General features: G+C 37.4%; 2 protein-coding genes across 2 annotated transcripts; both read right to left on the reverse strand.

Annotated features, from left to right (window-relative positions):
* Window positions 1–4,599: 4,599 nt before the first annotated feature.
* LOC114523356 (eukaryotic initiation factor 4A-I-like) lies at window positions 4,600–12,615 on the reverse strand. Its single transcript, XM_028544252.1, has 12 exons — window positions 12,552–12,615; window positions 12,224–12,302; window positions 12,041–12,120; window positions 11,868–11,920; window positions 9,680–9,819; window positions 8,501–8,666; window positions 8,202–8,311; window positions 7,748–7,891; window positions 7,454–7,591; window positions 6,769–6,858; window positions 6,263–6,342; window positions 4,600–5,361 (listed from the first exon to the last, which is right to left on the reverse strand). The coding sequence occupies exons 1-12, from the start codon at window positions 12,584–12,586 to the stop codon at window positions 5,217–5,219; spliced, it is 1,260 nt and encodes a 419-aa protein (XP_028400053.1). The 5' UTR covers window positions 12,587–12,615; the 3' UTR covers window positions 4,600–5,216.
* A 2,021-nt stretch (window positions 12,616–14,636) lies between these two features.
* LOC114523494 lies at window positions 14,637–22,318 on the reverse strand. Its single transcript, XM_028544439.1, has 6 exons — window positions 22,174–22,318; window positions 20,428–20,463; window positions 20,204–20,305; window positions 18,898–18,948; window positions 17,727–18,600; window positions 14,637–15,292 (listed from the first exon to the last, which is right to left on the reverse strand). The coding sequence occupies exons 1-6, from the start codon at window positions 22,207–22,209 to the stop codon at window positions 14,883–14,885; spliced, it is 1,509 nt and encodes a 502-aa protein (XP_028400240.1). The 5' UTR covers window positions 22,210–22,318; the 3' UTR covers window positions 14,637–14,882.
* Window positions 22,319–22,531: the final 213 nt, after the last annotated feature.

Raw genomic sequence — 22,531 nt, forward strand, 5'->3', positions numbered from 1 at the left:
AATTTTATAAGTTATAACTGTACTTGGAGAGGATAGTGCTTCGTGGAGAAATATTTTGCGAGAATTTAGCTCACGACACGCGTGTAAAGTCCTGTAAATCATGGCGCTATAAAACGTGTGCGATTCCCACGCGAGCCGGGTTGCAAACTGCACATTTTGTTCAGTTTTTTAGTCTTCTAATATTTATAGTCTTCTAATATTTGACGTTGCTTTTGTTCAGTTATCAGTTTTGTCCGTCCAAATATTCTAAGAATGCTCTGTGATTTCTTTTGGGTAAGAACCACTGAGCTATATAATAATTATTATATCGCTTATTTTAGTGGTAAGAACCACAGGAGGTTTTGCGATTTTATTCCTTTTTTACTTCCATTATTATCTATGGATGTTGAAGGAAGAAATGTTTATGTATTATATACGGACAAATGTATACATAAATATTGTTTTTTACAGAAATTTTATGAATTAGCTATGTCTTCTAAATGAGGTGGGCTCTTTTGTATATGAATTCCACTCCATTTCCAGAAAAGTTGAATTGACAAATGTGGATAAAAATAAATAAAATCTAAATGGGCGTTCACGTGCACTCGCATTACAAATCACGATCGCGAGCGATAGTTACAAATGTCTTAACATTTTGGCTGCCAGATATCCGTTTTTCCGTATCCGCATCCCACCCGTGCCTTAAAGCTGAAAATGATACCACAAGTAATACATACGTAATCTTGTTGTGACACACTGATGCTGTTGATCTGCACTGCAGATTACTAAATGACAAATTTTATACAAATAATACAACGTATATTATAAAGAATATTTCTTAATTACAACCGTTTTTAATCAGACTATGTAGCTATCATGTTCGGATATTTAGAGTATAATAATGCAAATCAGCATTATTTATTTATCGATATGGCTATACGACCCAAAGCCAAACCGATATACGTATATATGTTTATTTCTGTGGGAAGTCTCTGTGTTCGTAGTATGGCGGAGCAGTAGCGGTCGGTTGAGGGTAGACGGCACCATAGTTGACATTAGAATTAGCCTCGACAACCGTTCCCGGAGCAGCGACTATCAGTCCCGGCGATCTTCGGCGGTACGACAAACATACACAAAACGCAATACCAACCACAGCTACTCCTAAGACAACGAGACATGCAATCGCGATCAGGACGATGGCCCAAACTGCTAGACACGATCCTGTCTTACATGTATCGTAACAGCAGTTCTCGTCAGGGTTTCCACAATCTGAATCAAAATCGCAAGAGTATCCCACACAGCTTTCTTGACAGTCTACACTATTGCAACAATAGCTGTTTCCGCCACAGTTTAAGTTAAAAGAACAAGACCTATTGACACAACTGTCGTAGCATGAATAACTGCAACACACTTTTGATCCATCACAATCGACGTCGTCATTGCAAAATTCGGCATCAGTTTGTCCAAACAAAAAGTGTGTGCCAAAAAACACCACATACAACACCACTTTCGCGGATATAAAAGTCGCCATATTACGACAATTACGACACGCATTGAGCCTGAGTTGGGCTAAGACCCGGATCAAACAGGCTTTTCCGCAGGCATGGACCTGTTCATGGCTGACTAAACTACTTTTGTTTTGTACTTCAGTAAAAGTAGAAGTATTCGCTAAAATATCCGCGACTTGAGTAAAAGTAAAAGAAATCGAGGAAAAACGTACTTAAATAAACGTACTTAGCTTATAACTTTATTTAATAAACGAAGGACTCCCGTCCCGACATGCGGAGGTAAGAAATAAGAATGTCGGACGAAAGTCAAAGGCGGTATTTTTGTCCACCAGACTTCATCTATGAATCATACCTAAACGTTGCATTGAAAGTTGTAGGTAGTTAGCTGGGGTCATTTTGTGATGAAATCATCACGTATAAAGGAATCATAATTCTCTTATAAAAATTCCTTTTTACCACTGCTCGACAGAAACGCTCGCCCTATACCGTATTTTTTTAAAGCCTAAAAATCTGTCCCATCCACCACATATCCGTTTGTCCGTATCTGAAGGCTAACCGTATCCGTATCCTTTCACTAAAAATGATAACACAAGTCTTGTGACTTATTATATGACATATGAGATTTATTATAAGTAATCTTCCTGTGATGCACACTGATGCTGTTGAACTGTACTTAGGTAACTCATGGCAATATTTTATTATTAAATACATTTTATCAGCTATATTTCCCAATTACAACCTCCTTATATAATTAATCACGAATATGTCTATACAAAGAATATAATACTGCAAGTCAGTTCTTGCTAATCTATGCGATTCAAACTGATTAATGCTTATATCTATTTCTGTATAAGCTGTGCGTTTGCGTAGTATGATGGGGCAATGCCAGTCGGTTGAGGGTAGTTGGGACCATAGGCGGCAGGATTGATATTAGAGCCAGCGGCGACAGCAGTTCCCGGAGCACCGACTATCAGCCCCGGCGATCTTTGGCGGTACGACAAACATACGCAAAGCGCAATACCAGCCACAGCTACTCCCAAGACAATGAGACATCCAATCGCGATCAGGACGATGCCCCAAACTGGTAAACATCCTCCTTTCTTACATGAATTGAAACAACAGTTCTCGTCAGGCCCTCCACAGTCTGAATCAAAAGAGCAATAGTATCCCACACAGCTTTCTTTACAGCCGACACTGCAGCAATGGCTGTTTCCGCCACAGTTTTTTTCGAGAATACAAGATCGATTGATACAACTGTCATGGCACAAATAACTACAACACACTCTTAATCCAGCGCACTCGCTATCATCATTGCAAAATATAGAATCGCCTTTAGTTTGTCCACCCAGAGTACCAAAAAACAGCACAAATAACACCACCTTCTCGAGTGTAATATTCGCCATATTTGTCAATTGCGACACTTGACAACGCGATCTGCATAGGTTAAAACCCGGATGCAGACGAACTTGTTCGTAATCATGGCCTGTTAATCAGGCTTATTGAAGATTAAATTCGTGGATTCTAAAAATAGAACTATCACAGATAACCCGATCACCAACTTTTAAGTTGTACGGCAAATTGATCCGCAAAAAGTTAAATGCAGTCGTGGAAACAGACTTCACTGAGGTTTAAAATAAACAACTATACTGGGACTTTAGTAAAGAGATTGACGAAACTAAAGGTATGTTTACCTGAATTTTTTTTGAGAGGTTAGGAGATGTATTTTTCCTGCACTGCAAAACTTGTCCAATATTTCGAAAGCTGTTGCCCCTGACGCTTTCGTATGTAAGCTACTTGCCAACTTGGTTATTTTCAGGTGAAGTTTTCATGTGAAAATACAAACTTCCCTTGCGAACTTTTGCTTAAAAACGTTTTCCACTCTTTGACACTCTCCTCAGTCCTTCTTTGCCGTATGGGCACTGGCACTGAGCTCTACTAAATTCCTAATATAGCCGAGGGAATTTTAACGTAGTTCAGTGAGTATAGCAGTTATTTGATACTAGTACAAAGGCGTTCGATTTTTTATTACCAAACGATTTTTGTACTATTTTCTAAATTTTTTATGGACTTTTTGTTGCTAATATACGGCGAAATAGATATAACTCTAGTCTAGTGCATAATTTTGGCAATTGGCAGTGACAATAAATATAGGAATAAACGAGACAACTACAAGGCTATAGGTTAAGTGTCACAAAACATTTAAAAAAAATTAGGATTGCAGAAAGACTGCAGAACAAAATGTGAAGAACTTGTGCTTGAGTTTAAGTTCATAAATAGCAGAACTCAAGTGGTTGCATGCATAAGAATTAGAGAGTGTACAGTAATAGGATTCCAAATTCGAGTACTTCACAGACAAAATCGAGACGAGACGTGAGACATAGTCCATCCAAGATGGCGTCAAAGTCTAAAATCGAATGGCATGCAAAACCACGCGGAACACCGCGCGAGTCAGAATTAGAATGCGTTCTCCTTCGTCGAACCTCGAACGCAATTAATAGCGTAAGCGCGCAAAGCAGGCTGGTCAAGTTACAATGGTTCAAAATGAGTATGTTAGCGACTACACCGAGATATCGCTAAATTGAAATTGCCCCGAGTTGAAGTAAAGTCAATCGTAAACTCTTACAATGAACCCTATTCTATTTTAGACTGGAACGAAACGGTTGTTTGGCCACAATCTTTAAAGCCAATTTGAAATCCAAATGGGTACCAGTGCCAGTCTCATTCTATCGTTTTCGTCGCGTGATTATTCACTGTAGTACCCAATTTGGCTTCAAAAATGACGACCGAGTTACCAGCGCACAATAGAGCTCACTGATACGCTATCATGATTGGCCAATCTTTTCATGTCCTATAGTTAAAAATTCACTACATGTTCATGTGTCTGGGACGGTCTGGACCATGGACTTTGAAGAGCTATTTACCAAGGTCTCTATTAACCGTCGATGGAAGTTAAATGTTTGGAATGGTCTTTAGAAATGAAAACGATCACGTTAGTTTTGTAAATTGCAAAACAGCCATTCTCTCTTTTAATTTCATTATTTTAGCAAACCAAAAATCATACCGTGGAATACAAGGCTGTAAACATACTTAATAAAACAAAATTCTATGAGGATTTACGTATCATGATGAAAGTAATGTACTATACATCATATGTTTATTATTAAAATAATTTTATGTTGACAAGGAAGTGGAACAACAGTAGACTGGTATATGCAAACAGGGCCGCTCTTAGGGGCGGAGTGGCGTCTTCACCCGGTCCCAAGGAAAAAAGGGAGGGGGGTTAACAAAAATCAGGAGAGTATTATCGTTGAATCGTCTCCGGAATAACACAAAAAACAAATTACACTAACAACTATTCGTAAAACTATAACATCTAAAATGCGAGTTCTGCAGAGATAAAAAGGCTCGATGTTTTGGAGGAAAACTAAAAGTGATAGTGATTTGGGAAAAAAATCAAAACAGACCCAGAGCCCTAGAACTTTAGTTTCGATCATGCAGGACTTTAAAATCGTGGTGCGGGCCTGTATGCAGATACGTGAAGAGGGGCTAACACTATATGCCCTAGTCCCATGGTATTTCTACTTGGATAATTTAACTCGTTTGCATGAAATATCGTTGTACAACAGTGCTTGTTATTCCTACATACTTAATATAGAAATATCTTAACAACAAAATACGTCTTATTTACTTCAATATCATAGCGGAGAAAGAATGTCAATTGTGATTAGTTTAAATCAAGTCAGCCACATTCATCGGCATTTCTTCTATCTCGGTGTTATAGAAAGATTCGATATCTTTCAAGATACGCGAATCTTCCTCGGTGATAAAATTTATAGCCACACCTTTACGACCAAACCGTCCTCCTCTTCCGATTCTAAACAAGATTGTAGGATATGATAGAACTTCTTCTAAGACATGTGCTACAGACATTATCAACACCAACAAGTTGCTACCTGTTTGCCAATCCACACTGATATCACTATTTTAAGACATGCATTGACTGATCTAATAATACTAGTAAGCACTTAGAAAGCGAAATTAATAAACATTTAATGCCCAAGTTAAAAAGATTTAATGCATCATGTAATCTCCAAAAAGAATCTTTACTACAATTAACAACTAACTACGCTTTCTGATGGGGTAGGGCCTTGGTTCGTGTCAGGTTCAAAATCGATCACAAAAATTGTGCGTATAGATAACGACGCGTAGTATTTTCCTCATGCAGTTCTGGTCTTCTGCAAGTTCATTATATTCTACTCTGACTTTCGTTGGTATAGTTGCTTACATCCTGTGTGTTATCAGATCATGACCAGTGCAAGTATTAATGTGAACATCACAAATGTGAATGAGAAAAGTTGAGAGCATGTAACCACTAGCAAAACTTTTTAACAACTATCTCAGGTAATATATAAACTTTAAAGGCCTATCTATGCTACATACGCGATTTCTCGTATACGATCTCCACTGTGGTGTATGTGATCGGATTAATATTTTAAATTTCGTCATCAGCGAAAAAAGAAAGGAAGTCATTGGAATCTTTATCTTTCATCGCGCACAACCAATCGTATAATGGTAATTATGTAAATAGGGCATAAGAATGACAATTGCGATTTTCGAACTTCGATGGTTGGAAAAGTGAGAGGTTATATATCAGCTTTTCTTTAAATATGCGAATTCCCGTTGGACGCAATCTGAAGGTCCCTACACATGCACAAACAATATGCTGCCTAGTGTTTTTCTAGCACAACCTGTTCTGGCACTACATGTACACATACCTGTGAATATAGTTTTCACGATTAGCCGGGAGGTCATAGTTTATTACTAACGAAACTTGTTGTACGTCAATACCACGTGCCTGGAAACATTTTAAACAAAAAAAGTTCACTATCCTTCGTATGTACTGCTACATTGATACGGTATACACAAGGTCGGAATTTGATATTAAAATTGGGAGGAGGATAATTAGCCATTTCCCAATCGAGCAGGGTACTACTGGGTCTAGTCGCGAACCGCAAAGCATCTATGGACTGTTTGGAGGGACAAATGATTATTTCCTGTCCCTCCAAACAGTCCATATATTCTTTGCGGATCGCGACAAGACCCAGTACCCAGCTCGATTGGGAAATGGCTAAAGAGAAAGGACATAAGAAGACCTGCTGTCAAAGTTTGCACAGAACTAGTGCGCCCAGCGTACAATATTCACCGCATGATTGAAAATGCAGTTTTTTTCTTATCAGCCATAGATGCAAAGCGAAATAACAATCTGTTAAAATATACATACAAGTAAGTCGGTAGTGATGAGCACTCGGCTGGACCCAGATCGGAATTCTTTCATAATAATATCTCGTTCCTTCTGATCCATATCACCATGCTGCAAAAATCCAAACAAAATAAGCATACTATACAGATGAGCTGGTTTTATACGGAAGGAAACTCGTTTTGCTTTAGTTTATACTTTATAGGTGTAAAGTTCCGGGTTAAAATATCCTACATTAACTGCTATAGACTAAGGCACTGTACTCAAATATATAAGCATAATTTAAAGCAGTTAAATGAATGCTCTGAACATTGAAACAGACTCAATTAAATCACTGAAAACAGTGATATGAAGAATTGATTTTATCTTGGATTGATTTTCCTAGTTAGTTTTCCATTAGAAGAATGGTTAGATGGCAGAAGTGATAGTGCTATTGTATACAGTAAAATACTGCAAATAAGGCTAACTGTACGAATCATGCGTTTTGAACAATGCACAAAATGTCTTCAATGTATTTTAGCTTCTTTCTCCCATTGTTTATAAGCTACAGTAAACGGCCTTTTTTAACCCGGTTCTAGTTCCAAAACGACAAAATTTCAAAAATACCCCCCTTGCACCTCTCCATAAAACAAAACTAGAAGCAAAATGTAGCACAACACTGTGCTTATCGACAAAATCGAAGTCTTGGGATATCAAGCAGCTTACTTACCATTGACGAAACTGTGAAATCCCTGCTTTGCATTTTTTCGGTAAGCCAGTCGACCTTCCTTCGTGTATTGAGAAATATTACTGCCTGCGTAATAGTTAATGTCTCGTACAGATCACATAGCGTCTCAAACTTCCACTCCTAAGAGACAAGCGAGAATGATATAAATATACCGTACCTGCCATACCGTTCATAGCGAGCCCCCCGCCCCCCGAAAAAAAAACTGTCTATAAATTTCAAATAGCATTCACGGTGCAGTGTTCGAAGTAAAACATAAAAATCAAACCATTTACTAACCTCCTTATCGACCTGAACGTAGAACTGCCTAATGCCTTCTAGGGTAAGCTCTTCTTTCTTCACGAGGATTCGAATTGGATCTCTCATGAAACGTTTTGTGACTTCGAGTACGTCAGTTGGCATTGTCGCAGATAGAAGAATTACCTGTACAGTGTAATATGGTTGAGCGTGGGAAACGAAAACACAAGATGCAATGCACAGGATTTCCTTTAACAGAGAATTAGGCTTCAAATCGGCTTCAAATCGCCTTCAAAAGATGGCGACCGAGTTATCTTTCCAGTTCACATAGAGTTGACTGAACGTTATTAGATATTATAAAAAATATCGGCAAAAGATGAGAAAGAGAATTATAAAGAGAATTATACATATACAAATCTCTTTAATCGGCTTGCCGACACAGTCTCGTATCTAATGATCATTTGTACTGTAGCTGTCATTACTAAAATTAATTTACCTGAATATCACTATTGAGCAACTGAAAAATATCGTAAATTTGGTCCTTAAACCCTCTTGACAGCATTTCATCTGCTTCATCGAGCACGAAAAATCTAATAGACTCGCGTTCTACACAACGAAAACCAAATGATGTCAGTAGAGCATGTTGCAACCTAATGACGGTGGTGGCACGCATTTTGCAATGGAGTTTGTGCAGAGGGGGTTTGTGTAAAGTTTGGCAAATCTACTTTTTGACAGCCTCATTTACAGCGTCATATGGAAACCAAGCTTAAATGGGGTTTAATTAATAAGTCTTACCCAATAGGCCTCTACTCAACATATCAAAAACCCGGCCTGGTGTACCAACAATCACGTGTTGGCCCTCCTTTAACTTGTTTATTCCAACAGCCACGTTTGTTCCACCAATGCAGGCGAAGCACTTCACATTCATATAATCTCCAAGGGCAATAACTACTTTCTGAATCTAAACGATAAAACATCAATTTCAAGTTTTTCGTATGAAAGAATTTTTAGCCAGGATCAAGATTTTGAGTTCCCCCAAAAAGTATTATTGGCGTTTGTAATAACAACAAAAATAATCATACTAAAGGCCCTGTTACACGGTGCAATTTTTCTTGCAACTTGCAATGCAATTCTACTTTTAGGAGATGTAAATTAGTGAAGAAGCTTCGATAGTTGCCAAATTTTCATATCTTTAAAGTAGAATTGCATTGCAAGTTGCAAGAAAAATTGCACCCTGTAGGAGGGCCTTAATACTAATGCTAGTAATAAAGGGATTTCAATTTCTTATTAATACTATTAATACGAATTCTGCAAACGATCACAGTTTTGAATGACTAAATGTTCTACCCAAAAATGCATTACTACAAAACGTGGTCAGGAAAAACAGGATTTAAAAAAGAGGTCTAACATATGTATTTGTTCTCCCCTAATGCTCCAGGATACTATTAAATACCAGAAAATTAAAATTATACTGCTGCTTTGTGCCTTAATATTTCGGCCATAATTGTGCAGTGGCGAGAGAGATTGTAACAGACAATTGGCATTGCAAACCAATATTGACCAAGAAGAACATATTGGAGTTGGTTAAATTCTAAAAGAGTGTGTGTGTCAAGTTATTACAGTGCACAATGACACACAGTTAGTAGATAGTGATACTGTATTTACTGTAACCTGTTCTAGGTTCATATGAAACTTTCTAATTTTCCTTTATGTCCTTGCAATTTTTAATGGTGCACTAACATAAAAACATTTGTGGAATTAGTACCCTCGCCTGTTGCAAAGGGGATAAAGTTACACATGTGTAGCTACTTATAAGAATACTGTGGAACTGATTTCTGGATGTGGTTACAGAGTTCCATCTGTTTTCTTGCTGGAACTTAATTACAGCTTCCAGCGAAAACCTCAAAAAGCTGTCATAAAATGCAACGAAACTATTCTATGATGACAAATTTATTTCTCAGAATTGTTACCTACCTGTTGTGCAAGCTCTCTTGTTGGTGCCAACACTAATGCTTGTGGCTTCTTATGTTCTAAATCCAGCTGTTGCAAAATTGCAATGGAAAATGTGGCTGTTTTGCCAGTACCCGACTGGGCTTGTGCAATGACATCTCGACCTGGAAAATTATGGTCATCAGGATTAAAATCAGTTTTGTGTTGAGATCCCAAAATTTACAATAAAAGTAGAATAACCAATTATTGCTATACTACAATACCTATATACATGAAAACTTTACTATAATAATAATGATATAAATTTCTGAATATATCAACAAAGAAATATGTTATACTAAAGAGAACTGTTGAATTTCATACAGTATAAATTGTTCAGTCCTCAGTGGAAGCTCAGCTTCAGGGGCCATGTCGGTGTTCCTTTTAGGTTTTTGGTCAAGTACCTCTGTATAACTATACAGCCTGTTCATGTAAACATGCCTGCTGGCATTCTCTGTATTATTTTCAATGTATTTTTTCTTAAAATTTCATATTTAAAAATAAAATTCCAATTTCAGGGTGCATGTGCAAATCAATCCTTTCACTGATGATGTAAATTGTAGCAAATTAAAAATCTGTACATAACAAAGATCACAATCATGTTTGTAGATGAATGTGACAAAGCTAACAAGTTGGAAAAAAATGTTAGTATTGTTTAGTTTACAAAGTTCAAAAGTTTAGCAATTGAAAAAATCAGCAAAAATGTCCAAAATCTAGCCACTTGCTCTCATGAATTTTTGTATTACCTTGAACTCATTTAAAGTTTAAAAATAAAATGAGAGTATTTTTTAAACCAGTTTAACCATTCCTGCCCTTGCTTTTCATTTAGGAACCTCTCACTATAGAAATTATGGTTTTCTACATGCAAATGCATCACATTAAAATAAAAAAAGAAACTCATGGGAACAATATTTCTTATGCATAGCAGGGAATTGATAGATATCAAGCAGGTCACACAGTGTTTTAAAAATAATCATTGCAGTAGGCATATATTTGCCTGACTTACTGATAGTCTAGAAATATATTCTACTGGATAAATACTGAAGAGAATAGTCAGACTGGTCATATTTTCAGTCGTCAAAAAGTTACTGGATCAGCAGGCAAGAAAACCATTCATATTTCATAGAGAGCAAAGATGAAAACTCTCCAATCAACAGGGCTGTATTAAACGAAAGGTAGCCCCGAGGCATGTTGGCCCAATCACAGTCTGCGACACACGCAAGCTGCATACTATCAATCACCTAATTAAAATTTGAATTATACAAAAACTTCGTAATGAAATTTGACATTTTTGTTTAAAACAATTGTAGCAAAGCTCAATTGAACAGAAACTTCACAGGGTTTTGAATTCAATTTGAAGCACAACAAAAGGTAATGGAACTGTTGCTTTGAAGCCCAAAGTTTGCCAAAATGTCACGGAATTGGAAGATATGTGATGCAATGCAGTATAACAACTGGCTAAAATAGACAACAACATCGACATTTCAATTAAACCCCTTAGGTCAAAACATTGATAATTCAATAAAACCTCTTAGGTCAAAACATTGAAAAGTGTTTTGATCTTTGTTAGACAGTTTTTATATGTATTGTGTTGGTATTGGTTCTGTGGATAATTTCTAGTGCAGTGGTTGATATGATGAATGAAATTGCCAACCGACACACATATCAGCTTACATGCATAGATCAGATGCAGTATAAAACTGGACATACGCACTTCCTAAGTTACCTGGGACTAAACTAAAATAAAAAAACTGGCAAAGCAAAATAGAAGGCTGAAGAAAATCCGAACGTATCACCACTGAAAACCCTTCATATATTTGCCAGCAAAATTGCCAAGCTGCTTCATTGCACATGCTGTCAATAACCAACCAAATGAGCAATCTCATTCAATATTAACAGTGTCAATCAATACTTAGCATGCAGTATGTGACGTAATAAGTAAGCTGCATTTACACAAGGACAATGGGATTGCTTCTGCTTGTGGGGATTGGTTCTTTAAACCACAATGGTGAAATGGCTAATCAATGAGGGAAAACTTTGGCCAAGGATGTTGGCATTAACACCGTTATTGAACTTTCCCAACCCTTACCCTATTGCGCAATAATTGAAAGAAAACTTTGCAACCATTATAAAATATAAAAAATGAAAGCTTAACATCTGATCAAAATCATACCTTGGCAACATGGGATAATGGCTCTTTGTTGAATTGCTGATGGCTTTTCAAAACTATTAACAAAAGTAACACGAAGTTTAATGACGACAAAAATATATCCATAAAATTATGGCAAAATTTCAATATTTTCACAAAAGTGACCATATAAATCTCATAAACAAAAGGAACAATACCCGTAAGAAAAAATTCCACGGAGTAAATCCTCTCTTAAGTTCATATCATCAAAACATTCACATACTTCGTCCCAGTTCGACTAGAAGTGACACAAGAAAAGGATGTACATTTCAATTTGTTCAATTCAATGAAACATGACAAGCGCACCGGCAATTTTATGGGTTTAGAAAATACATTTTTACTTCAATAGCTTGCCCTTCTTGTCCTGGTGGACCATCTTTCGAACCGTTGTGATCTCTTGGCGGTATATCGCCTGGAATACTATAACATGGGGAAATATCGTCGAAATATTAGTTAAAACACCGTCAATCGCAAAGCAGAACAAACCAAAGACAACACGTGTCTTTCGTGCCTGCTCAGGTCGGCGAAATGATCGTGTTTATTAACGTATAAACAATCGAATAATAGACCCTAAAATACTACCAAATAAAGCACAGAAACTATTATTTTATATACGAGGGGTGAAATCGGTGATTTCTTTTTTTCATTTTAAGAAATATATCCACATACCCTGAATCTGGTCTATCTTCGGGCTTGTGCGACATGTTCCTCAAAGCGGGAAAGGATGGGGAGATTCACGGCCTGGAACTAGAAGCCATAGTTAATTATAGGGGGGGTCCCAAAATTCGTTTTTCGTGCAGGGCTGTTCAAACAATACATTTTAAGGTCCGTTCTGCGCATATGCAGATTTTCTTGCTCTGGGGCAAGTTGTATCAACCACCAAGCCCGTTTAGCGGATAAGTCAAATCAGTGGCATAGGAAGGGGGGGGGAGTACTGGGAGCACGTGCCCCCCCCCAAGATTTTTCAAGGGACCAAAAGTGCCCTTTTTGTGAAAAAAATGCCTTTTTGGGAAGCGAAAAGAAATAAAAAAGTATCAACTATTTCCCAATAATCCTTAAATTGAGAGGGATTTGCGGCCATTTCAGAGGCCTATATCTCAAAATTTTCTCGGCGGAGCATTCCCCCGGACCCCCCTAACAGTACGAAGCCCAAGCCAATACGAAAAATGCTCTGCGGTCGGCGGTCCCTGAATCAAACCGTCCCTATGTATATATATTTTATTAACCATTTTAACCGTCATTTTTATTAACCAAAAGTGCCCCTAGAAGCTGGTGCCCCCCCCCCAACCTCTGGATGCTTCCTATGCCCTTGAGTCAAATTGAAATAACACTCTAACGTCTCTCTTGAATGAGTAACTTGAATATTATGCACTGAATTTGTAGTTGTAAACAGTATCTTTGTATTACGGTCAAAAACATTTAGTTCGCTTGTTGAATAAAACGATAGACTTGCTTTCTATTTTGGACTTATCCACCGTTTAAGCTAAACGGGCTTGATACAACCGGCCCCAGATCAGTGCTCACAACAATCCTGGTGACATTTTAAAAATGGCACATCTAACATTGGAAGTTTGGTAATTAAATAAAAGTCACAACAAAGGAAGCTTGTCAGTATCCCAACTGGTCTGTCGTAACACCTGCGGGGCTTTCGCAAAAGTCTTTTGGATTGTCTATGGTTTGCTATAGGAAAATTATTTGGCTAGAACGGACCTCATTTTTCCCATTAATTTACTGATAGCATTTAAATGTATTGAGATGTCCTTCCAAAATCTTGTCATGACCAGAACTTTTTTTCAAACAGATCATCACCTCAGCGGCTTGGGTAACCAGAATGGCAGGAAGTCCCTAGGGCTTGGGGGGGACCCCATTCTAAATTCGTTTCGATAATGTCATGCCAGCAGCCAGATAATTGCCTACGACCTTCTACGATGAGCAGTGACTCACTTGGCACTAGGAATTAAAAACTATTTTTGGGGGTGTGTAACTGCACAGTAATGAACCGTTCTCGGTCTGGCTGTCCACCTCACTTGCCGGAATACGGTGTAGCGAATCAGACCGTATACTATAGACGTTTGTTTATTAAGCCTTAAGGCAAAGCACGAAGCGAAAACGTCAACATTCACCTTTCAGTTATATCTTTAATTTCATTTTTCTAAACTGCGTATACATAATCGACCCTTTCATAATTTCAGTTCATTGTCTATTCGATTGACCTGATTTATACTAGAGAACGGAATGACGGATCATCCGTCTGGACCAACTTGGGCAAGCGAAAGATAGTTCGTCTTTTAGTTCGTCTGTGTATAAACGCGGGCAAACAACGCGGGGTCAAGACGAATTATCTGTGTAGTTCGTCTATTTAGACGAACGTGCATGCGTAGTTCGTCTGGACGGATCATCCGTCTGTGAGAGTGCATGTGAGTGTAAATACGGCATCTAATTACAAGCTACGGTGGCCCCTATGTGCAATACACAAATCAAAGTCACAATTCAAAACAAAATGTTCAGTACACAAATCAAAATAAAAGTTCACGTAGAAAAGTTTCAGTGCGCGACAAATTTGAGAAATACACAACAAAATATCTCGACTGAAACACGTTGCAAAATTTTGTACGAAACGTGAATACAAAACTCGATACGCGACAAAGATTGCTCTCAGTACAAAACAAAATGTTGCTCGGGGACTTTTAGGGATCATCTGGGACATTATGCGGACACGCTGTTGTCAACTACATATAAAATAAAAATATTGACTAAAAACTAAACAATACATTGAAAAACAAACAAAAATGTGATTGGTCACTATTGAAGTGCGAACCGTCGCACAAATTCACCAGTTGAATAAAAATTGCCCGTGCTAGACCTGGGTTAAAATCAATATTTTACGGTTACTCAAAATTAATTTCTCGTACATCTATAGAATGTGTAATTCATTGTATCCTGTTATAGCGTAGAAATTTAACACATTGTAAAAAGTGCATGTGCATGTATCGTTTATGTTCAATCAGTAGTAGTTTCCTCTTGAGATGCTTGAGTTTCTTCCTTCTTCGTGTGCAACAATTGGAGTATATCCATGACCAAATTTCGCACGAAATTGAAAAAGAATTTCAGGTCATCCGGAATTTTCTCTGCTTTTTTTGCATTATCTTTCAAAGCCGTCATTGTGCTCTTCAACTCTTTCAAACTTTTGATATGATTCTTGATATCCGTCACCGAGATGTCGAGGATATCTTTCGATAATTTGATTAGCTTCTGGATAGAATCTGGAAATAGATCGACCAACTCACCACCACTCTTTAAAACTCCATTGAAACCATCCCGCATATCCTGCATCGCCTTCGGCTCCAAGCCCTCAACTTTTTCGACTTTAACATGATTTCCATTTACCGATATTACGATATGAACTTGGCCTATTTCAAACCAATATTTTAAAGTCAATTTTGGCTTCAATTAACTGTATGTCCATATATTTAGCACTATACTGACAAACTCTTAAAATATTCGCATTACTTCAAATGAAACCAACCCACCTCGCTCTTTCCCGATCTAAAGTCCCACCCTTTTTAGCATCTCAATTCGCGCCCAATACATCCTAAAAAACCTTCCTAGATAGGAGGACCCTTAGTTATGGAGAGGTTTTTATAGGGATGCCTATCAATATTCTATACAGATTCACGCGATAGAAAAATCAATTAATGGCCGATTCATACTTGCAATGGTAAGAAAATTTGCTTTCAGTCAGTGGAACCGGTAAGCCCCCCCCCCTCATCAGTCAGTCAGTGGCACGGCAAGAGCCCAAGGGGTAAAGTAGCCCCTCCCATCTAGAACCGGCTTTCCGATTTTTCCAAATTCAATGAAATGGTTACCAATTTTGAAATTTACTAAAGTTATAGAGTGAAAATTCAATAAATCCAGGAGCTGTCCCAGAAGTTGCCCCCTCGCAATCAGTGAAGAAGAATAGAAAGCCAAAAATAAAAAGGTTGTTTGTATTATTGCACGTGTATAATTATAGATCTAGAGATGATATTCGCACAGTGGAAAGATAAGATAAAAATGCTAGTTCTTCACTCAATAAATCAACTTTATGCAATCCGATTAGACGTACGATTTTCACCAGTTAGAAAATGTCGTACACTGCGGCCACTGAGTAGACGTATATACGAGTGAGTTTATAACTCGCATTACCAGAAATTTGCGACACGATAATTTGCATGTATACTAATTTGCATTTAACTTTCAGCAAAATGGCCTTCAACTTTTACTATAAAATACATATAGTAAATATACAAAACTTAAAAATGCCGTTGCCCTAGACCTTGCCTACTGTTTCCCGACCTCTAGATGGGTAGAGCAGCTGTTTAGAAACGTTTTGGAGAGCAAATTTTTTAGCTTGGGCATTTTTGCAATCTGCCAAATTTAAAAATATATTGCTTAAAAAAGTTTTATCCGTGTTCTGTCAACGAACTTATAAAATCGCTCACATTGATTCGAATATCTCGATTCAGGTAGTTGATGAATTGACGTGTATATAATATACCAAAAAAAAATTGTTAAAGAAAATAAACTTTTCTGTACGGCTCGGATTTTCACTGCAATCACTTTAAAAAATATTATCAGTCTTATCAGGAACTTGAACAGTACGAAGGCTATATGCACATTTGTTCACAATCAGTTGGCCGAACGTAGAAATACCTAAGGTAAGTAATTCGATCATTAAAACGTTGGGAAACGGCTGTTCTATTGACCCAGAGGTCGGGAAACAGTACGCAAGGTCTAGGGCAACGGCATTTTTAGGTTTTGTATATTTACTATATGTATTTAATAGTAAAAGTTGAAGGCCATTATGCTAAAGTTAAATGCAAATTAGTATAAATGCAAATTATCATGTCGCAAATTTCTGGTAATGAATGGTTCATAAACTGAATTGTATGCACTCGCGAACCATGAAGTAATTTCTATTTTTTCATCAAATGTACATCGCATACTGCTAAATCGAAGTTCTACTCATGAAAGCTTAGATTTTCAATACCAAGATCAGGGAAATAATTATTACTTATCAGGGACCGCGGAGCGTTTTTCGTATTGCTGGGGCTCGGAACCGCGCGCCTGCTAGGAAAGTCCGGGAAAATTTTGAAATATACTGGTCTCTGAAATCGCCGCAAATGCCTCTCAATTTAAGGATTAATGGAAAATAATAGATAGTATGTAAAGTTTCCAGCATGTTTGGCGCTCATAACAAACATTAAACAATATAACCTTGCTTTGGTTATGATGTCAAATATTTTGATATGCATCGATAACCACGCTGTTTTAATGGTCAAATGCTTGTCCTATATGTAAAGTTTCCAGCATGTTTAACGCTCATATACAAACATTAAACAATATAACCATGCATGCTTTGGTTATGATGTCAAATATTTTGAAATGGGTAACCACGCTGTTTTAATGGTCAAATGCTTGCCCTATGTAAAGTTTCCAGCATTTTGGCGCTTGTATTGCTTGTAAATTTGAGCGAACTAAAAAATATTCGAAATTAAAGACTAATTACGGAAAAATTATTGGTGGGGCTAAAGCCCAGCGAGCCACCCTGCTCCGCGGTCCCTGCTTATCGCTACCGCTCTATGCGAAGAACACGATATCAACGAGAATACTATATAGAATACCAACGAGAATACTAAAACTTCTAGCAACGGGATCATCTTTAATAATGAAAATGCCCAACCATTAATATAAATTCAAATTTTTGGCCTTTATATCTTCGGAAACAAACATATTCGTGCAGAAATAATCAAGTACGCGTGGTCTATTAATTTGGGGAAATATAACTTATAGTACGTGGCTCACCTTTTCTTAGCCTCTTTTTTAGGTCTTCCAAATAATCATCAAACGCCTTCGATGGATCATCGCGGAACTCGCTAACGGCTTTTGCGGCCTGCTCGACTCGCTTCCTGGCGTTGAACATGTCAATGCTTAATTTCACCACCGGGTTCACCAGTTTGGCAACATCGTTGAAGAGTCGATCAACATCAGGGATTCCAAGCGAAGTGAAGTGGATTTCCTCCGGCGGTGGGTATCCTTCGGCAACTTTCGTGAAGCTTTCAATCTTCTTTTCCAAATCTTCAGCCACTTTCTCCGTCCTCTTTTTCAATTCTTCCCTGTTCTTGTCTTCACCTAGCTCCTCTATCACATCATTCACAATGCTGTTCGCGTATTCGAAGAAATCCTTGACGATCTTCGGCGCCTTTTTGAGCTCTTTGACATTCGCGCGCATGCTTTTTACCGGTTCTGGCAACTTCTCGAAATCATATCCGCTTCCCCGGAATTCCTCACCCGCTACCTCGCTCTCGTCCAGCGACATGACATCTTTAAAACATTCGATGCTCTTACTGATCACCTTTACTGAGAGTTTTTCCAAATCTTCGTATGTCTTAAAGATGCTAGTTAGTGCCTTCGCGTCGTTCACTTGGACAGTTTTGGGGAATTTTAGAGCCAACTTCTTGATGACAACGCGTTGACCTTTCAATTGCTCTTTGAAATGGACGAGACAGGCCCGGAAATCCTCTTCCGAATTACACGCGGTTTGAAACTTTTTCATCGCATCTTGCATATCAATCTGGCATTTGTTGAATTCATCGAAAGTCTTCTGGAATTTTTGGAAGATTTCATCGACTTTTCTCACTGTAAGAGGTTTCATCTGAATCCTTTCAATCTTGACAGACTTAAAAAATAGTTAAAAGATGCGTTATCTTTGCGTTATCTTTACAAGGCGTTGTCGTTGCGTTATTTATGCAAGGTAGAAATTTGGAATGTACAAAGAAGTGCCCGTATTATGGACGTACAGTTATTAAACCAGTGAACACCAAGATAAAATTTTTTTCTGGTCAAATAGAGTTACGATTTACCAGGGGATTTGTTCAAATGGTATATATTACATCCTAAAATTATCATAATACATTGAGTAAAAATAAATTCAAGCTAAGGCAGTTTATCTGGTTCCATGTTGAGGTGTACTCACCTTTGGAGGTTGCGCTCGACGACTGTTTTCCAACCCGTTATTGGTATGTTGCTAAACAAAATAGAGTAACAATAATTATACTTTTAAAGTAAAATTCCTAGTTCCGCGTGACAACGAAAACATTAGCCGCCACTGGGAACTGTCGTTCGCTTTTTTGTCGTTCAACTCACTGAAATGTTTTCGCATACAACCTTCGTTTATTGCATGTATTTATATGTCGGTCGGGTAAGGAACCGAGCTCAACTGTGAAATATTTAACAAATAGATAACATTGAAACGTTGTCTGTTCAGTAATATAGACACACGGATGACGTCATTTGAGATAAGAACAAAACCAAGTTGCCTCGAGCTACCGGGGCGAGTGGTCTCTTTTGTTCTTATCACAAATTACGTCATCCGTGTATAAGTGAACAGACAACGGTTCGATGTTATCTATTTGTTTTATATAATAAAATCGAAAAAAATCCAAAATTAAACACGCAGATAAGTTTCCCCAACACTTGGAAAATTGTCAAAGTAGAAAATTTGCAGATATCACCGTACATGATCAATAGGATAGACGAAATGCTATTGGCTAGCTTAAGACACGTGCTAAAATATATATGATTGGCTTACAAAATAAAACAAGAGATTACTGAGTAAATTCGTTAGCATTAACTGGGAGGTCATTCCGTGCGTCTGTCCTCTTATAGATCATGGCTCTCTACCAATCAGTAAAATCGCTTGAACTCTTAACGTTATTATATAAAAAGAAATACAACCGACAGAGCAGAACCTTATTTTCCGGGATCTTCTCGCTTATAATGTAGTGATCGAAAAACGTAAGTTCTTGCCTGTTTTTTATTATCAATAATTGATTAATATTTTCTCATTAGTAGAGGTTATTGACGTGTCCGCAAACATAATTGAAATGTATCGCCACTTGCAGAAAATATTAGAAAAATATATGAGTAATTATACACGAAAAATTTGGTCACGTAGGTCATTTTGACACACTTAAAATGCACAAAAGTGACGGACGTAGGAGTGGAATTCGACAGTATCGACACTGAATTCTTTAAACAAATTCGTAGCATTCGTAAATGTTTCGTAGCATTTTTAATAACTTATACCGTAGTGAACTATGGATTTTACAGATTTTAAATTTCTCATAGTTTAACTTTGTGAATGGACATGGACGTGGCTGGGTCTGATTAAAGTAGACGCCGGCTTGAAAAGATATCAATGGCGTAGCAAAAGCTCTTATTATATAGCTTCTGCTAGTTTTTGCAGTTAGATTTTAAAGATATCCTCTCCTTATCTTTACCTGTGAGTTTGGACTGCCTTGGCTGTCCGTTGTGCCAGTTGTTTGATAACCGCTTTCATTTCCTTGTTCACCAGCACTAGTGATTAAAGGACTTTTTTCGTTCTAAAAATTAGACGAGAAATGCCGTGTGACGATGTAGAGATTTAGTTATGCGCAAACACTGTAAAACGATCCTGGATAAGAAAAACAGGAGCCATGGCCGAAATACCTACTACAAAACTCACCTTATCCCCTTCACCATCTTGACTTTCACGTTTACACTAAACGATAGAAAGATTAGAGGATTGAAAAAAAAACTCCGATATGATTTCCAATCAAATGATTTTTACCTTGGAAATTAATACATGCATATCAAGAAATTTCGGAAAAAATTAATGTTCGGGAGTCTTCGTAGGAACTTCGGAACCTACCGGAAAAACACATGTTTTTCGGGTCTTTGTGGTTTTTCGTTTTGATCTTTGGATAATCTTTTGTTCAACATTTTTTTATTCAAATATATTATTTATTGGTTTATATCATTTATTATTCGTATGGGATAATTTGCGAGTTCTAAAGAACAATTAACATTCCACGAGATTTGCAAATGGTGCCAAACAATAGCTTTGTGAGTTTATGGTATGATTAAACTGTACAATACAAATTCGGTTATAATTTGCCTCGATTGCTAGTTGCGGTACTCTATATTTGGCTTCAATTTGGCTTCAAAGATGGCAGCCAAATAACCATCAGTTATCGTTCCAGTGTTTATAGAGTTCGCTGGTCTGATTAAAAACATTCACCAAACTACTTCGAAAAAATTGAATAACAGGTTTTAGAACCTTCCGCAGAATAGGTTATTCACAGATTAGTAAATATCAACCGGAAAGATCTTGAAAAATTGTATTCTACGTCATTAGTTCAAAGTCTAGGTATCGCTGGTTTTTCTTGTAACTTTATTAGCAGGGTTAATATTGGTCAGATATCACAATTAACAGCTTGCTTTGAAGTTTTAATCTGGTTTTATACCGGGTATACACGGCTGCATTAATATTCAAATTAAGACCATTTTACACATGGAAATATTTTTGTTAAATAAAAATTTAACATTTAATCTTTGTCTAAACACACTTGCCGTAAAAAATTATGTTTTACATTTTCCCCAAACACACAGGCAATATTTGTCACATAAAATTTGTCAAAGAAAGTTTCTTTAGTGAAACTATGTAAACTTTGCTCTGCAAGCATGTGTTTGAAGCATGCTAATGAATGTCAAAAAAGCCAAATTGCTGTTTCAATACAAAAGTCATTATGGTCAAAGTTGGTACATACAATACAAACGTTCTCGCCGATGGCGGAAGTAGCATATTATGTGGCATACATTACAGAACCGTCTACGATCAATACTTGATAACGCGCAGGCATTAAATTTGTACCATAAAATTTGTAGGAGCACAGTTAAAAATGGTATGTACACCAATCGAATGCCGTCGGTGTAAATGATATTTTTTCGTATGTGACATAGCTAGGATATAGCTGAAAACATGGTACTGATCAGTCTGATATAAAATGTTGCCACATGCAGAGCCAAATTGAGTAACTGCAAGCATGGTCGTGCTCGTCTATGTTGTCAAAGCGTGTACACGCATTGTGTCTAAACGTAACACCATGCAAAGAACATGTACGTGTATTATATGATTATCTATACGTATATACGATACGCGGGATGATGCAAACTATTTCCAAAGTTTGCTGTGAATTAAACTGGGCCAACAACGTTATGAGTGGCACTAGGACAGAATATTCTCATTGACGGTATAATTTAAACTGATTGAAATTTGAACGAACAGACAAAGATTATTGCCGGGATGATTTTAAGAAATATCAACAGGTAAACCTGACTAACGCGAGGAAATTACGCTTACCATGTAGCCCAGCTATGTGATGTGGCCGCGGGAATACAAATATCTACAAGTAGTAATGCAAGTATTTACCTTAAATAGAGAAAGACAACAGCAATTATCTGCCATCGTACTGTCGATGGAGTGATATCGTTGAAGTTTTAAAATTTGCAACGAATTAAAAGTCGCCTGGCTCCTGTCTGTGAAGTGAAACGATCGATTAGTGTATGACACCTAATACCTTTCACGTGAGGCTATTAAAACGAATTACCGGAAGAGACACAGTATTGTGCAATCATGCACCTTTATATACTCGGAATAATTCGCGATACTGATGAAATGTCAAATACTGCATGGCATGCACTAGGACTGGACATGTCATAAGCACTAGGACTGGACATGCGCTATACGCAGTTAACAAGTCCATAAAATATAATAGAAATGATATCTA

This window comes from Dendronephthya gigantea, unplaced genomic scaffold (genome assembly GCF_004324835.1).
Source record: "Dendronephthya gigantea isolate DGI-Jeju-01 unplaced genomic scaffold, DenGig_1.0 000027F, whole genome shotgun sequence".
Classification (NCBI taxonomy): Eukaryota; Metazoa; Cnidaria; class Anthozoa; order Malacalcyonacea; family Nephtheidae; genus Dendronephthya; species Dendronephthya gigantea.

Excerpts from the sequence above, each read along its gene's own strand:
- LOC114523356 (XM_028544252.1), bottom strand. The coding sequence starts at position 12,586 with ATGTCGCACAAGCCCGAAGATAGACCAGATTCAGG. Across the intron at positions 12,303-12,551 it reads GAAGATAGACCAGATTCAGG|TATTCCAGGCGATATACCGC; the intron begins GTATGTGGATAT and ends CCCATGTTATAG. Across the intron at positions 9,820-11,867 it reads CATTATCCCATGTTGCCAAG|GTCGAGATGTCATTGCACAA; the intron begins GTATGATTTTGA and ends ATAATTTTCCAG.
- LOC114523494 (XM_028544439.1), bottom strand. The coding sequence starts at position 22,209 with ATGGCAGATAATTGCTGTTGTCTTTCTCTATTTAAG. Across the intron at positions 20,306-20,427 it reads AAGATGGTGAAGGGGATAAG|AACGAAAAAAGTCCTTTAAT; the intron begins GTGAGTTTTGTA and ends TCTAATTTTTAG. Across the intron at positions 18,949-20,203 it reads AAGGCAGTCCAAACTCACAG|CAACATACCAATAACGGGTT; the intron begins GTAAAGATAAGG and ends TATTTTGTTTAG.